The sequence below is a fragment of the Heptranchias perlo genome, chromosome 15 (genome assembly GCF_035084215.1).
Source record: "Heptranchias perlo isolate sHepPer1 chromosome 15, sHepPer1.hap1, whole genome shotgun sequence".
Taxonomy (NCBI): domain Eukaryota; kingdom Metazoa; phylum Chordata; class Chondrichthyes; order Hexanchiformes; family Hexanchidae; genus Heptranchias; species Heptranchias perlo.
In genome coordinates this window covers 23,791,903-23,810,472 of record NC_090339.1, presented here as the reverse complement: position 1 = coordinate 23,810,472, position 18,570 = coordinate 23,791,903, and the positions used below count along the sequence as shown (strand labels likewise).

At 38.9% G+C, this 18,570-nt stretch overlaps 1 protein-coding gene across 1 annotated transcript in view; it reads right to left on the bottom strand.

Moving 5' to 3' along the window:
• Positions 1-6,479: 6,479 nt before the first annotated feature.
• The window catches only part of LOC137332897 (transmembrane protein 33-like), a 120,347-nt gene continuing 108,256 nt past the window's right edge, over positions 6,480-18,570 (bottom strand). The window contains exon 8 of the mRNA XM_067996896.1: positions 6,480-7,657. Within this exon, the coding sequence (XP_067852997.1) occupies positions 7,531-7,657 (127 nt within the window). The 3' untranslated portion in view covers positions 6,480-7,530. The remainder of the gene's footprint in view (positions 7,658-18,570) is intronic.

Here is an 18,570-nt window from a genome sequence, read left to right as displayed (position 1 = left end):
AGCAGTCTTAACGAAAAAAAGTCATAGCTTCATTAAAATATTATAGTCAATTAAAATGAAGTTCAGCATGGTTTTTTCATACATTCACGATGGAATTAGGCTGGGTGCTCCTTTTGTCCATCCAAAGTGGGTCTCAGATTAGCTCAATGAGTGATGAATGTCTGGTTTGAGGCTTTTTGTTCCTTTTTTATTTGCCAGTTTTACAGTACAGTTTCCACACTAGCTTTTATTATTTGTTGTCTGATAATTAACAGAGAACCCATCTGTAATTGAAGCAGTTGCAAGACTTCAGTAGAATAAGAACAACTGGAAAAAGAGACATGAAAAATAAGCTCTTACAATCCAAACTTTCACAGGAGCTCAGGGAGTGAACAAGGCATCCAAGTAGAAGCTATAGAGTCCCTTGGTGGCCGGCAAGACAAGTTAATATTAATGATGGAGTTGGTTTTGAAGCACCACAAATACAATATTTCATGGTTGAAGCACTACAAGATGAAAGGCGGTACGACAGGGAGATCAGGAGGCACCAGAACCAGACTGCCTATTTACTTCATTATGCCACAACCATATTTGCAGGTCTATGCATACCAATCTGACAATACCTGTGGAAAAGTGGCTATGCAGGTTCCGAGTCAACATGGAGCAACTGTGTCATCTGTTGTAAAGACACATGCTACCAACCTGCACCTTAGGGATGGCACTGCCAATAGCAGGCCTGGTTACCTGCTCCCTCAACTTTTTTGCTTCCACTAGCATGGAATCTTCTGTAATACAAATCAAAGTGCCGTCCACATATAAATCGAATGGGTAACTGATGCAGCATGGCAGCACTTTCATCGCTTTTCCACTGAAGAGCAACAGCAGCAAGACATGCCTGGCCAATGTCACTGCAGTGCTGCATGTCCCAAAGTAGTAAGGTCATTGATGCCAGTCATGTGGCCATCCTGTGTGTGAATGGACAAAGGGAGCACCCATCCCAATCCCATCCTAAATGTAGGGAAAAATCATGTTGAAATTTATTTTAATAGACTATAATATTTTAATGAAGCTATGTGTTTGTTCGTTAAGGCCGCTTTAGGCTGGGCAGTCTTACTTTGGCAGCTTCCTTAAGGTGTGCAATCTTCTTCTGCCTCTGTTCCTATCTCCTGTGGTTACAGTGTACGACCTAGACTGTGGCCACCACTTCCCGCCATGCATGCTGCACTATTATCCTCTAGGGCTAGTTCCCTGGTGTCAAACAGGCAACACTCTTTGCACCCATCTCATATAGCAGCACCTCCATATTGCCAGCCACCTAAACAGAAGCTTTGGGTACTATACTACTCCATCACTCACCCACAGGCTCGGTTTCCCACCTCAAATTTATTTTGCCAGCCACTCTTTGCCCCTTACAGCAGAAGTATATTTCTAAAATAGTTGCATGTTTAGTTATAGCTTTCATAAAGGCTGTAACAATTTTAATGACAAAAGTAAGTAAATTAATGCTTTGTTAAAGAGCTACCTTTTCAGTGATCGCAAAATTAAGAAAGCCATTTCAAATTTTACTTTACATAATGTAATTTACAAAGGCTCTGTATTTTCCACTTAGTACATAGCTCACGGCCTGCTAAGCACTGATGGTCATATTAACTGCTAAAACCTGCTGTTATGGGTTGCAGTCTAAGTTCACTTGTCAATTCTTCAGAATAATTTAACAAAATGGTCACTTAGCCAAAAATAGCAGCAATGCTTCTCGATTAGTAATAAATACTCACCATGCTCTTAATGGTTAGTATTCATTTCTTCTTTCGTGGTTATTCTGTAGGACCAGCCAAACATCACAAATCTGAATATCCTGAATATAAGCGACATCTTTCTCTTACTGACCAATAACTGACTAAATGCTGTGAAGGGTACGGATCCTGACAAATCTATAGCCATTGACTATTTCCACGCAAGTTTAAAAAAGGCAAGACACAACCACCATATTAGGTACTGGAAATAAGTTTATTATTTTGACGCTTCTAGTTCACATTGTATTGTAGAATGCACGGCACAAAAATAATGATCTGTTCAAAGGATAAGCATATAACAAGACAATATTGCACTTTTTTTTTTGCAAGTGTTGTAATAGAAATAGTGAGTACAAACTTTCTGCAATCTGATCCCTCAGTATCTATTTCTCTGTTCTTAATCTTTATCATCAAAGCAAATCATCTCAAAGAAAGACATTCCTGGTCAACATTGGATGCGTTTGCAGATTAAAAGAACAGATATATATTTTAAAAATATATATCTGTTCTTTTACTCTTTTTACACAAATACTTCGAAGCACACAGGTTCACAATTGGATGATACATAAGAAATAACAAAAACCTACTTATTACTGCACTAGTCTCTCAAAGGTATAGTGTAACATTCAAATGTGGCATTCAAAGCATAAAGGCTGTCTGAGATTCCCCAGAACCCTTGAACATCTGCATAATCTTACAATCTTTATAATCACATTTGTACCATGAATACTTAAAGTCTCCAGAGATCTCTGCTTCTGACAACAGTAACATGCAACATTTTTTGAAATGCATTATGCAATTCCTGGTGACTTATTTATTTTCAAAATCATTCAATTTGTCTCTTCTTACCTTCACATTTTAAAAAGAAATCTTAAGCATGATTTATGCTTTTGAGGAATGCATAATATAATTTGACATTTTCCAGCTGAGGTATAGCCTAGTTACAACTACATGCTTCATTACATACAACTCCCTATGAGCGGATGAACAGACAAAAATAGCAAAGCTATTTAAATATAAAAAAAGATGAATTCATGCCAGATGTCCATTTTCCCCTCATCTGAAGACTACTTTTACTGACCAGATGCCAGTTTATGAAGTTGATACAGTTTCCAAACACAATGTATAAAATTATTAATACCTAATTTTCAAAACTATATTGTCAATTTTAGGTTATTCTGCTGCTATATGCCACTGTGCTACTGAACAGTAACATTTTTCTGCCTATATTATATCTGTATCTTCTCTAAAATTGTACTTAAAAGATTGTTTTTCCAAACATTTAACCATTACACATTTTTAGAATACTAACTACTCATAGATATAACATAACACTCAATTTTCACCACATAATAAAAAATATACACCAGGGAATAATAAATGATTGACTTTGTGAAACTATAAATATTTCCAGGAGCATGATGATTAACTTATGAATGACAAGTTATGGGCAGCTCACTATTGCTAAGATTTATCAAGCAGTCAATCGTTCATTATTGTTTATATCACATTAATTTTTAAAAAAATAATTAAATATTGCTTCATTTTAATGGGGTGACTAAGTGCTTAGAGTCCTTTAATGCTCCCTATATCTAATGTGTCTCTTGACTCTTCGCAAAAATAACAGTCACCATTTAAAAATATCTTAAAAATACATATGGGATTAAGCATTAAGCATTCTCAACCTCCAACACACCCCAATTCAACACAGCTGAAGTTTGGAGCTATCGTGACTTTTGTTTTAGCATTATGACCTACCGACATTTGTTGTGTTGGAGACCTGGTACTCAATCCACACAGCTAATGATATGTTCAATAAGTGTGTATCTGGTGCTTGCAGCAGTGCTGATCTTTCAGCCTACGTATGGAATCGAAGAGTGGCAATTTCTGTCTCATGGCAGACAGTAAATTTGAAGATTCAAATTTCTTGAATTTATAATGTACCACAAAACCAAAAATGGAAAAAGAAAACTATACCAGCTTGGTGACTCCTCTGAAATAATATTTGGGCCAATAGGCCCTACCTATAATGGGTGTCCAGGAGGAGGGAAACAGTGCTAGCCTAAGTGCTGAATAACTACAAACTTATTTCCAATTTTGTGGCCACACATGTAATATCGCATTGGCATCACTTTCAGCACCCTTACCCAATCCACGGTAGCTATGTTGAAAGTGCATAATGCAGGGATTTTGATGAAACAACTTGGGCTGTTTGAGTTGTAGACATTAGCTAGAACAACAACTGCTCATGAATCTACCATTAACAAATTCCACAGCAATATACATAGTTTTTACAAATACTTCTCATCTTCTGAAATATAGATTCTATAAACATGGATTCTGGAAATAATTGCGATATTTACTATGCCTACATTTTGGAGCTCGACATGGCCACTGTAAATACAGTTCTAATGAAGGGTCTCCAACCAAAATGTTAAGCTCTTTTAGCCGTGGAACCTAGACAGGATAAATGTGAAGTTGTACCACACCCATCCCCCTGATAAAAAAATTGGAGACTTGTGATAAGAACAAAGCCTGAGAAATATTTTCAGGCCTCTGGTACCTTTGGAAATATGTCCTAGTCAGTAAAGGGTAATATTATTTCATTTATTTGCCTACTTTTCACGTGTTGGCTTTGGGACAATTACAGATGCTGATGGACCTGCTGTGCATTTCTAGTTTCTGTTTTTATGGCAGATTCTCAGCATTCACAGCTGTTCTTTTTATCTCCATTGCAAATACCAGCACTGCCCTCAAATCTAGCTGCACTTTCAATTAATATTTGTGAATTTATTTAATCCCCTTTCAGACACGGTGCAAAATATTTTTAACAGTACCCTGAGCAGCCATTCATCTATCAAATATTTGAGGTGCGATCAGTCCCAAGATTTTCACATTAAATTCCAGTGTTATGGGAAAAATATACCACTGCCAAAAGCCATTTATGCATGCTTATAATTAGCAATAAAATAGAAGTATTCAAAAAATATACAGCTACAAATTTTGAACTTGTGGTATAAACAAAAATCAGTGGGCAACTATGGAATGCTATGCTTATCCCATTCACGAGCAAGGCTTTCAAACACCATTCACATTATAGTCTTTTTCATTCGTGGATTAAAATGATATTCCTGTTTCTATTGAGAATCTTCTATGTAATAAGCTGTGACCAACAGTTGATATGACAAATGCTGAAACTGATGGTTTTCCACTGAACAGCCCATTTGGTGTCTCTTTTTACAAAAAAAAACATGTTTTTGAATGAAACTACTGATGATCTTCCTTTAATATCACCATCAATGCAGAGTAGAGTATGTGTAATAACTGACATGTCTTGCGATATTTTCATTGTGCTGCCCTTGATTTACACAATTTTGAATCTTTTATGATTGCTTAGTGGATTTGTGCAAGCTCTAAAATTCAACATATGCCAACATGCCTCATTTCCCAGCCAGAACAATGGCCAGGCAACCTGCTCTCAGGGCTCTGCAACTTTCTTTCTGAGCCAGTCAATAGGAAGTACACAAGAGTGGTCTGCTGTCACTCATCAGTTGGCATTTGCTCCTTACCCATGAGAAAGTACACAGCTTCTGTAAACATTTCCTTTGATGGCTTAGTTGAGAGAAGGAATTTGTTGCATATGGAAACCGGAAGTGCTATTGAGTTCTTTTTGTTTTTGCCTTTTAGTCCTTCTCTCCCCTCCCCTACCCTGTCCGTTCCTCCAGCAATACCCTGCAGAGTATTTCACCTAGCATCCTGCGTGAGCTGGCAACAATGACCCACAGAGCTAATATGATAAAAGATCAGGATTCAAATTTGTGACTTTCTGGTTGGGATCCCAGTGATCAACTGCTGAAATTGTCTTGTTTGGGGTTAATTATCCATTTTTATTCCTATTGTACAGTTACTTTACCTACTTCAGGGAAGAGGAGAACATGGCAATTTATATAAAATCAAATAACCAGGTGAGAGGGAAGTAAGCACACCACATTTGCAACAAAGTGCAGGTCCGTGCATACAAACCTTGATTTCAGCTACAGTTTTGGCCGAGTGCTAAGTACAAGCCAGACATTTCCTGAAGGGAGGAACAGTATCAGATCGCTCATCTATTTGCAGCCAGATTAAAAGCAGCATCAGCAGAGACCTGTGAGTGGGCTGCTTGGCTGCCAACTCAGCCATGGTGTAGTATATATTGTGGGCAAACCTGGAAGAAAATTTATTAACTTCAGAGGCCATGTTTGTAATATCCTGTGCATGCTCCATACAAGATTGAGATTTTTTTTAAAATTACATTTAAAACCAGTGTTAAACTGACTGCTGAAATCATGCAGTCTTCTTTGTTTTAAACCAGTGAATGTGGAGTAGTGACAACCCTGTATTAGTCACTGACTGAAATAAAAACAGAAAATGATAGAAACACTCAGCAGGTCAGGCAGCATCTGTCGTTAACTTTGTTTCTCTCTTCATATACGCTGCCTGACCTGTGTTTCCAGCATTTTCTGTTTTTATTTCACATTTACAGCATCTGCGGTATTTTGATTTTGTTTTAGTAATTGACTAGTTTAATATAACTACTGCAAGTACTAGTATCAAACCAGTTGCACACACAACACAGGTCCAGTTCCACTGTGCACATCAGCAGGAAGCTGCTCTATCTAGGTATGGCTATATATTTAAATTATTTACAAAATCTGGTTGCAAGATACGTTTGAAAGTTAGAAGTGGTGGTTGTTTATTCAAGGCAGCTAGAAAAACAAGCTTCACTACATTAGAAAACCTGTCATTATATCACCCCCCCAACTCCAACCTGGCAAATCAAAAATGACTCTATTGTATCTCTGGGAGTTACCTATTCACAATAATGTTATTGGGACTGATGCAAAATGGTTAAAAAGTTCTTTGTATACACGGCTGACCTGTAAAACTTTTTCTTTAAGTTTTTACAAAATGTAGGAGTTACTACCTTAATTAAATTGTTAGCATTATTAAACAAAAGCCAGAAGTCATCAGTCCCTGAGGGTGTGCTTTGAGAAAATGAAAGTTGTTAGTACCACAAATATGGGGGAAACTGACGTACTATGAGCAGACCTCGAGTAGCAAGCTCTGTTATATGCATTTTACAGACATTATTTAGTTCTTTGACCTATAGTTCCTAAAATATCTATACATTTATGTCAAAATATGCAACTTTTACTAAAGATTTACATTCGTCCAGCATCAAAAATTTGCACATCTAATGCCAAGCATCCATTTCTTTACTATAAACTACTTCCTAATACCTTTTCAAATTCTCCTGATGCAAAATGGCCACTTTTCACTTGGAGGGTAAATGTTGAGGAGTTACATAGGTTACATTTGTGTGTACCATACAAAATAATAATGGAAGATAATGAATGGTCAAGGGATGTACAGATATGTTTGCAGTCCAGTGTTTGTTTTGCATTTCCTTACACTCCATTTATACGGTTCTCAAACCAAGTCGTGTGCGCACATTCATCTGAAATACATCCTGACCAGCCACTAATCAAATGTAAACTTACTTCTGTGAAGGTAACACCAGCCATATTGGAATTGAATATGCAACACATACATATTATACATGTACCGAAATAGGTTTTTGAAAATTAAGACGTCACTCCATAAAAGAGAACAAAAAAAGACATGCACAGCATAAACTAAAGGAATGTTCTACAAAATTCTAAAGTATAAAGAATGCCACCATTTGCAAATTATCTTGTGCTAAGGAGAATCTCGACTTCTATGACCCCGGAGCAAGCTTACAGATGAGCTTTATAGCTTTGTGACATGCATTTTGGATGAAAGTCGGGCAGGAAGGTCTGGCTGTCATCTGCTCTATTGCCACTCGAAGCTCATAAAACAATGTCCTGTTAATAAAAAGTAGAAAGCCAGTTAGCTACTTCAGATCGTAACACACAACGTATTTGCTATGGAAGACAATGTATTCAGAACATGGCAATAAATCAAAGGCCTGTCCACTTTATATTGAGTGGTTCTCCTGTCTACTCACAAGTCTGTTCATCTGGCAAATGTAGAATGGCTACTCACTTGAGCTGTACTGATCAAATTAATGTATAAAAATTAAAATATTTAATAAATCACCACACAGCATCCTCTAAGTACATTATTGACTCGTACAAGGATTTATGATCTCACTCACACTACCAATGATCAGGTGTTTTCCTTATGCTCAAATGTTGTAACAGATTTCCATTTATGATAATAACTTGTATTATAAAGTTATTTATCATAAAACAGGGCCCTGAGGTCACGTTTTGCATGCGTTGATAGGCAGAGTCAAACATCGTATAATACATTGTCCAAGATGTGCTGTGCTGCAATAGCCTGAAGCACTTGGCTATACCTCAAACTTTAATTGGGTTTCTGTGCCCAACTCCAACATAAAACATGTTGGAATGTTTGATAGAACAAAAGTAAGTAGATAACAGAGCTACTGATGGGGGAACCATTTGGCTCTATAATGTACTGAGATCAATTTAACAAGTTAGGATACTACACATGAGGTGGTTGGAAGCTGGGTGTCAATGCAAGTTTTATTCTCTCTCTCCCTCTGAATTACCAAGCTTAGCAGTGGTGCTATGGGCAGGGAAAAATCAGAGGGCGAATCATTACTGGGTTGTGCATCCTTCCTGCTGGCTGAAGGCAAGCATTGTAAATTAATTGCAGGAACTGGGTGCTGTGGTGGGAGCTATAGAGGGAAGAAAACTCAATGACAGGGATTTCATACCTTTATTTTCTTTTTTTAAAAAAAAGGTGATGTTGTCTACGACATCTAAGAATTTTTGTACAAAATACGTGCTTTGCGAGAACCTTACATAATGTATTTCACTGTTTACCCTCCAAAATTTTAAAAGATTTGACACTTCTCAGGCTTAAGCTACAATGGGCTCGATTTTAAGTGTAAATTGCAGGTGCGTTGGGGGCGGAGACTGCGAAAATTGCAGAAATGCAGAGGGGGGTTCGGAAGCTGGCTCAAACCCGCCGACTTCAGAGTTCCCCACAGGCGCACCTATGTGCGTGCAGGCGTCCCGAATCTGGAAGTCCCGTCCCACCGGCATGATAGTTAAAGAATCAAATGTATCTCATTGAGGTACTTAAGGCACTTTACTTGTGACATAATAGATATTCAGAATGATTTTTTAAACTTACCTGGGCGGTTTCCCACGGCTTCTGATTCACGCCTGGTGAAACCTGATGTCTCCCTCTCCGATCTCCCCCTCTTCACCCCCTCAATGTCCCCCCGTTCTCCCCCTCTTCACCCCCACCCCGATCTTCCACTCTCCCGCCCCCCCCCTCAATCTTCCGTTCCAGCACCAGATGACGTCTCACTCTCTCTCTTTCTCTCTCCTCTCTTCCCCCCCTCTCCTTCCTCCACATTGCAGCTCCTGTCAACAGCCAGCCTGTCAATCAGGCTGGCTGCCAGGCGCGAAACCGGGAAAGAACTTTAATCACCATCAATTACGTTGCGATCATGTCGGAAATGGTGAGTTTTGTTTATTCGGGTTTGCCACGCGCACCTTCACCCCCCCTCTCCCTCCCACTGCCAGCCTGCCACCATTTCAAAATTGAGCCCAATGTGTCAATTTCATATCCTAAAAGGAATGAATGTGTGGTTGTGTAGTGGATTCAATTTTCAATGGGCTGTGCATGGAGCAGTCACACATGCCCAAACAGTCTTCACATGATGAATTTCTGAACTCAACTGGCACTTTCACAAGGAAGCAATATGTAAAAAGAACAAAATTAGAGGGACAGTCACCCCTTTGAGTACCTTATACCAGACAGTGAAAGAACAGTACTACCAGATGGTCAGAAGCAGGTTGCCTGCCTGTCCTCAAGGCTCGAGATGATGTGTAGTGTGAAGAGACCAACAGAAGAGGTGGGTAATATGCTACCTACAAAAACTTTAAAAACAAATTCATACTATAACTTGAATCTTAACTGAATTGCATTAATAAGAGTTTCTTACTCTGTCACAATGTAGTAAGAATGTTGATGAAAGAAGGAATTTAGGAACATATGGTTTCTAAACAAAAACCGTGATGCAGAGAGGCTATGTAGGGGTCAAAGCAATGAGGAGAGTGTTCCATCTGTACATTTGAAAATTAATATCAAATTAAGTCACTGACAATTTAACAAGAAAATACAAATCATGTAGAATTTAATGTAGAATTAACCTTATCTGTCTCACCACACAAGTCAGCAATCCACTGAGAAAATCACAGGTTCATGCAATAGGAAAAACAGAATTGTTCCAACAACAGACACTCTCGTCTGATGTTCAATGCTTTTTCTTGCATTAATGGATTTATTTTATTACCAGCACCCCCACACCCTGCTATATTAATACGCAGAATTTCCAATGACAGCAAACACATTAATGGTGCTTGCATTTGGAATGCAATCAAAGGATTCATTGCTCCATGACAGCTTCAATCAATAAAGCAGCGGATACAAAAAAAGCAGCTTGATGAAGGTATATTTATGCTTATAATTTTGAGACTGCCTGTGCCATGCACGTAAACATATTGATTGAGTTTTCAAAATGAGTATTAGAATAAAATCAGAAGGCAAAAATAAGAGTAAAAGGCACTGAATGCATCTCAGTGGTATACAAGTATGAAAACTTGTGTGACATCAATCATTTTTATCCAACAGAAATTAAACCAAGCCTTTTACCGAAGTAAAACACACACGTTCCATTTTTCAGCTTTTCCTAGTATAGTTTCCATTCACAATATTTTCCACCTTGAACTCTTTTGGGTTTTAAAACTTTGTCTAAATTAAGCCAAAATTGGGCAGGTTGCAGAGAAAGAGGAGGGCATTAGGAATATAACCCTTTGAATATGAAAGTAGGGATGCCAACATATTGGAATGTTTCCAAGATATTGTTTGAGGGTGCAAGCACAATTCCCTTTGCCTGGAATATAGTATCTGCATGGTAGTGATGTTATCTTGCCACGAACATACGGCAATCGATGAGATTCAGTTTCCCCTTCATTTCAGTACTAAAAAAAATTGTGTTTGTTAGCAATTGCTTTTAGTGAATAAAATGCTGTGCTGAGTTCTGTCAGGTTTGGTGAGCTGTCTGTGTGCTACATACAGCAAGAGCTTCTGCCTGCGCTGTTAAAAATAACTTGAAACATTTTCTGGTACAAAATTAAATATTATGATGATTACAGTCATAAACCTGGCAAAGAAAAAAATGGGGTTGATCCAGTTTGTATAGTTTCAACAGGACAGTTAATGACAGATATGTTCAATAAACTTTTATCTAGCCAACAGCGTATTGACAATGCCAGTGTTTTGTTTTATGCATTTTCCTATTTTGGCTTTCAGTGCTGAAAACAATGTTGTCTAGTTGCACTTGCCAAGTTGCGAAGGAAGGCTGTTCAGAAGTTTTGCTGGCAGATGACCTCATGGGGCTTCAGGCATTCTTTGCATATCATCAGCTATCAACTGCACTGATGGGCAATGGTCAGATGCTGTGAAGCTTAAACCAAAGACTTGTCTTAATCCCTGTTCTGTGACATGATTAATGAGATGGAATTCCCATTCTGGGCTTCCTACCAATCAATAGGCAGATGGGCAGCGGTGGATGCAGACACTCAAAGCAACAAGACAGTAGGAGCAACTGAAGCCCTTGATAATTTCAGCTCAGGCAATTGGGTTAGAAAGAATTTTTTTGACATTTAATGAAAATTTGATTGCACCCTAGACTATTGTATAATTCTGATTGGCTGACAAGGTGCATCAGTACACATTACACACAACATTGACTTTGGTTCCATTTGTAGAGGCTCAATTCTATTAGCTGTGACAGTTGAGTTCCTACACCTTTGTCGTTTTGTATACCACATTTTCTCTTTACTCCGGTTAATAGGAGGTATCATTCATTTTAAATAATTTATAGCAGAAGCTTTGTATATTAGTACTGAATGAAAATAATGCTTCTGAATACTAATCCTGCACTGACAAACAAATGCATTTTTAATGTATTCCCTTTTCTCTTCTGCAGCTCGAAATGGGATCAATTGAGGGCTGTGATAGTGAAACATCACAATGACTATATCAATAAAACAAAAAAAAAGCAACAAGATCTGACTGAAAGATCTTTTAACTATTAGTGGTCATGAAATACTACCTATCCCAAATATGAATTTAACATTAATCTGAAGAGAATGGATTTAATTTCATGTTGTGGATAAGAAAGTAATGACTGAAATTTTGCACAGCTGCTCAGTACATTCTTCTGCATGCATACTTAAAATGCAAACTCATTAAAGTGAATGAAACGTCAAAAAAAAATTCTGGCTCAGTACATCTATTTAAAAGAGGCTATTAACATTATAATTTGAACTAATACAGTACACAATAAATTACTCCGGCTACAGATCAAACGTTAACTATTGTAAACTAGACTTCTTCAAAGGGAGGCAACTCGGTTTAGTTTAAAAATGCATTTTTTCTTTAAATGGGCTGATGCCACCCAACATTTCAAATTTATGATGGGTTTTGATAGGGTAAATAGGGAAAAAAATATTTCCACTGGTCAGTGAGTTGGTAACCAGAGGCATAAATTTAAGATCATAATCAAAAGAACAAAGGGAAAGGCTGAGAGAATTTTTTTTTCATGCAGAAAGTTGTGAAGCCATGAAATCCCCTACCAGAAACAATGGTGGATGCAGAATCCATAGCTTTTAAAAGGGAAGTGAATAAATATCTAAAAAGAAAACTTTAAAAGCATATGGGAAGCAGCGGGGGAATGGGACAAAGTGGGATTGTTCTTTCAGAGGGCCAACATAGGCACGGTGGGCTGAATGGCCTCCTTCTGTGCTGTAAAATTCTATGATTTCACTAGTTACGCTCTTTATGCTGAGGGACAATGGGATTAATTCAGTCGTTGAATTTTGTTTGGCTATGGAGAATGACAGAGATCCTTCTCAAATTCCTATCTTGTAGTAATGATCTGTTTAACAGCTCATTAATACAAGTCAATAATACAAAGTTCAATGTCAGGACTCTGTTTAAATGTATAATCCACAAAACATTAAACACCTAAGTTATGAAAACCTGTGCATAACTTTACATTACAATTTATATTCAAATTTAAAGCAGAAATACCAATATTTTATCAAAGGAGATGGAAAGACCAAGAATATTTGGAACATTAAATACTACTCCGCTAGATCTGCTCCATTTATACAGCAAGGTTTACCTCTGCCCTTCCAATAGTTTATAGCAGGGGTTGAGGGGCACAAGATTGGGTAGGAACCCCACATGCCCCATTCCCATCCATTTTCGCGACCATTCCTGTTTTCCAGCATCATTTCCGCTGGATGTTAAAAGCGCCTACTCAAATACAAATGGGCACATTTAGATGAGGTGACAATGACAGAGTATCAGGTAGGTAAAGCTATAAGGCCATAGCATTTTGGGTTTTAAAAGTAGCGGCACAGAGTACAAGAGTAAAATAATGATAAATTTAGACAAGGTAATGGTTAAGCCACATTTAGAGTACTGTGTGCAGTTTTGTGCACCCTACATTATAAAGGATGTTAAAGCCACAGAAAATGTACAGCATATATTCACCAGGATGGGGCCAGGGATGGGAAACTATAGTTATGAGGTGAGACCTGTGCTACTAGAATTATTTCCACTGGAGCAGAGAAGGCTAAAAGGAGATTTAACAGGGCTTTTTAACACTATGAAGAGTTTTGATAGGGTGAAAAACTATTTCCTCTGGACAGGGAGTTGGTAATGAGAGGTCATGCATATAAAATGGTTACTAAGAGATAGGAAGCAGATTATGAGAAATGTCTTTATGCAGAGTGTTGCTGGCGCATGGATGCCTTTGTTACAGGGAGTAGTTGAGGCAGAGACCTTCGCATCTATTAAGGAAAAATTGGTTAAATATTTGAAGCGGAGGAGGATGCAGGGGTATGGGGAAGAGCAGAACAGTGGGATTAGATTTGGATTGCTCTAGCAAAAAGCTGGCACAAACATGATGGGCTGAATGGTCTTCTTCGATGCTAAAAACCTCTATGGTTCTATGGTGACATTTTCCCTCACTAACACCTCAGCAATTCTGGATGCTAAGAACTCCAGAACATAAGAGCCATCCAGTGCTGCCAGGAGAGGTATAATGCCGGTAAATGTTTAAAGGGCCAAAGCAGGTTTGGCAACTGATGGAGGTAAGATGGATACCATTATCCACTGCAGAACACAGCTCCTTCTCTACTCCATACTCACCTCCTACTGCATTAAGTAAGTCTTTTTTTCCATTTCCCACAACTGATCCCATATCCTGAGTTTGTCTTTGTGCAGTTATACTGTAGTTACCAATATATCCATTTGCAAATGGCAGTACATTCTATATGTTGCCTGCGATACAGACTGTCAGATTCTATCAGACAGTCCTACTCATGCACACTTACACACGTATAGAGGTCTGCTCTTGGAAGTTAAATTTTAAATGTAATGAGAACACATGCAGGAACACCTGTGTTGCACATTAAAATAAGTAAAACAAGTACTAACTGAATATCTGTGAAAGGAGGTCCAAGGGAGCCCTAGCACTTTATATCCAATTTAATGCCACACTGGAATGACTATGAGAGATTCCCTATGCAGTCAGTGCAGAACTATGCAGTCAGCTTCACAACTAGAGTTAGACTACAGTTTTTCTGTCATTCCTAGGCTTTGCCATGACACTAAATCTGTGGAATAAACATGCTCTTCGGATTTCCTCAATTTACACTCAGATTTTTTTGTGAACTTTCGCAAATATAAGAAAATATACCTAGTGTCAAAGCAGTTCTATGCTGTGGTCTCCTAAAGCCAGGTCCCAGTGGTGAAAGGACAATGTACTAATCCATCAGGTCATCCAGTCCCCTTAAGCTAAACAAGTCTCAGTTTTAAAGTCTGTATTATTCATTTCATTTGTACTTGAACGAAGTTGGATTCAGCATGATCACGTGATACCGTTGATGACTTCAACATCAGGGACTCTCTTGAAAACAACACAGGAGTTGAACCAGAACATAGAAAGATGATCATTCTTCCTGTCCATGGTCAAAATAGTGATTACCACAAAACTCATCAGCAGTGGGAGTCTGAAGGCATTTTAATATTAATAGATAGTGCACTGTGGTTGACAGGCAGACAGTACTCTGCATAGCTGCATCAATTTTTGACTTACATCTTTTTTTCAAGAAAGGTGACATGATTCATATGCCCAGTTCTCCAATCTGGCTGGATCCATACTTGTTTTTGAATTTTATTATACCTTCAGGTGATTAGTTAAATAATTTCAACCACAGATCTCTTTGTTGTAACTGATGTAGTAAAATCATTCTTGCACCCAAATAAGGAAATTGAAACACCTAAATATTGGCTGTTGCTGCATGGCACAATCAATATTAAACCATCTTCATAGCAATTTTTTGACCCTTGTGCACGAACCACAGAAAGTTAACATGCAGGTATAGCAAGCAATTAGGAAGGCAAATGGTATGTTAGCCTTTATTGCAAGGGGGTTGGAGCATAAGAGTAAGGAGGTCATGCTGCAGTTCTATAGGGCTCTGGTGAGACCACACCTGGAGTACTGTGTACAGTTTTGGTCTCCTTACCTAAGGAAGGATATACTTGCCTTAGAGGGAGTGCAACGAAGGTTCACTAAATTGAATCCTGGGATGAGAGGGTTGTCCTATGACAAGAGATTGAGTAGAATGGGCCTATATTCTCTGGAGTTTAGAAGAATGAGGGGTGATCTCATTGAAACGTATAAAATTCTTAGCGGGCTTGACAGGGTAAATACTGAGAGGCTGTTTCCTCTGGCTGGAGAGTCTAGAATAAGGGGACATAGTCTCAAGATAAGGGGGTTGGCCATTTAGGACCGAGATGAGGAAAAATCTCATCACTCAGAAGGTTGTGAATCTTTGGAATTCTCAACCCCAGAGGGCTGTGGATGCTCAGTTATTGAGCATATTCAAAAGAGTGAGATCAGTAGATTTTTGGACACTAAGGGAATCAAGAGATATGAGGATAGGGCAGAAAAGTGGAGTTGAAGTAGAAGATCAGCCGTGATCTTATTGAATGGCGGAGCAGACTTGAAGGGCCGTATGGCCTACTCCTGCTCCTATTTCTTATGCTCTTATCTTATGTTCTTGACAGTCATCTATCATTCCATTGGTTATTCTATAACAGGTTCCCACAGGCAACAATTACAAAATTTGTGATCTGTTCTATTCCCAGGATGAGTTTCACAATGTCTTAATCTGAGGTGTCAGTTCAATGTGACCAACCTTACTATAGGTAAATACTGTTAATAGACTCAAAGAATTGGCCATGTTCATCAGGCAACATTTGTCACCATTAATAAAAAAATTGGCCAGACCCTGCGAGCTGGCTTTTCCCTTTTTCATCTCGTGTTACAGACTTTCTTTGCTTAACTTTTGCCATCTGTTTTTTTAAAATCAATGATTGATTTAATATCAGGTTCTGCATTGGAACTACCCAGGTTTAACCAGATCTGCTGCACTTTTGCAGTCTTTAGAAAATGATGTATTACAACAGATTCAAACAGTTGCTGCTTTCCATTTGCACCCACAGTGATTGTTGGATGGCGTATATCTCAGATAATGTCTCCTGTTCACTGTTGTACATAAAATCCATCTGCTACCTTTGGAAATTCAATGGCTCACCATTGACTAATTGCTCCTTGGCATTAACTGATTGCTTTTTTCTGTAAGTACGATGTAGTGGGTGCTTAAAGAACTCAGACTGCGTATGTAACTTGACTATTTACTCTGTGACTGCATGAAGTTCACAGATGTCTCAGATGGTTCCCTCAGTTTGCTGCTTTGAATGTCTGGAGCTCACAGATATGTCAGATATTTTTCTCAAATTCTGATGTTTCAGTTCAGCCTGTTGCTGCAGTCATTGTCCAAACTGTTCCATATCTTTCAAATGTAAGGAATCTTACAACACCAGGTTATAGTCCAACAATTTTATTTTAAAATCACAAGCTTTCGGAGATTATCTCCTTCGTCAGGTGAGTAGTGAATGAGAGGTTCTCAAATCGCATATCTTATATTAGGCTGGGACACCATCACACCAATCAAAGGTGTCGTTGGTGTTCAGACAGGTTAGCCACGGAAAACAGTAGGTCCCAGTATGTTGAATACACAATGTGTCAAATTACACAGACAGAGAGAGAAAGAGACCCGAAAGGCAGAGAGAGAGAGAGAGAGAGAGAATTTCCAGTTGTATTAAAAACAGATAACTTTTTTTTCCTTGCTGGTGGGGTTACGTGTAGGGTGACATGAACCCAAGATCCCGGTTGAGGCCGTCCTCGTGGGTGCGGAACTTGGCTATCAATTTCTGCTCGACGATTTTGCGTTGTCGTGTGTCTCGAAGGCCGCCTTGGAGAACGCTTACCCGAAGATCAGTGGCTGAATGTCCTTGACTGCTAAAGTGTTCCCTGAATGGGAGGAAACCCTCCTGTCTGGCGATTGTTGACAATCGCCAGACAGGAGGGTTCCCTCCCATTCGGGGAACACTTTAGCAGTCAAGGACATTCAGCCACTGATCTTCGGGTAAGCGTTCTCCAAGGCGGCCTTCGAGACACACGACAACGCAAAATCGTCGAGCAGAAATTGATAGCCAAGTTCCGCACCCACGAGGACGGCCTCAACCGGGATCTTGGGTTCATGTCACCCTACACGTAACCCCACCAGCAAGGAAAAAAAAGTTATCTGTTTTTAATACAACTGAAAATTCTCTCTCTTTCTCTCTCTGTCTGTGTAATTTGACACATTGTGTATTCAGCATACTGGGACCTACTGTTTTCCGTGGCTCACCTGTCTGAACACCAACGACACTTTTGATTGGTGTGATGGTGTCCCAGCCTAATATAAGATATGTGATTTGAGAACCTCTCATTCACTACTCACCTGACGAAGGAGATAATCTCCGAAAGCTTGTGATTTTCAAATAAAACTGTTGGACTATAACCTGGTGTTGTAAGATTCCTTACATTTGTTCACCCCAGTTCATTACCGGCATCTCCACACCATATCTTTCATTGGAACTGCTATTGTAACTGTTCATTACCATACAGCTGCTGTGCAGTCTAATGTGACAAGTCAAACTATCACACTATCTTCTGCAAGATATAAGTCACCCTAATGATTCCTGACCTCTGTGCCTATAGGTACATCTTAGTACCAGCCTCACGACATCTTCAAAGCTTTTGGCAATGTCTGTTACAATGTATTTCTAAATGAGCTATTATCAAATGATTTCCCACCAAAGTTAATAGACTTCTAGGTTCCTTTCTATCCGTCAATTCAGGCATTCCCAGGGTTCTGTCCTCTCTTCCACTCTGCTCCTCCTGTATATCCTCCTCCCATTCTTCACCCACCCGTATCCACTTTTTTTTTGTTTGATTCCATCAATTAGTCAACTTCCTTCAGAAATCATGCTTTCAGTACACAGTACCACACCATGATCTCCTCCATACTCTGCAACAGAGTAATGAAAATTTTACTGCAATTCATCAAAGACAGGTTCATCATGCCTTTTGCAAGTAAAAATCAACAGCAAACATCTCCTACCTTTGGTGGCTCCCTCCTTAGTTTATTTTTCATCTATTGCCATTCCTGGTCTTGCGATACTCTGACCTTACATGTAACTCCTGCGTCCCTTCATTCCCAGAGCTGCCTCCAAGAAGATTGGTTTCCCTTTCTCCTCAACA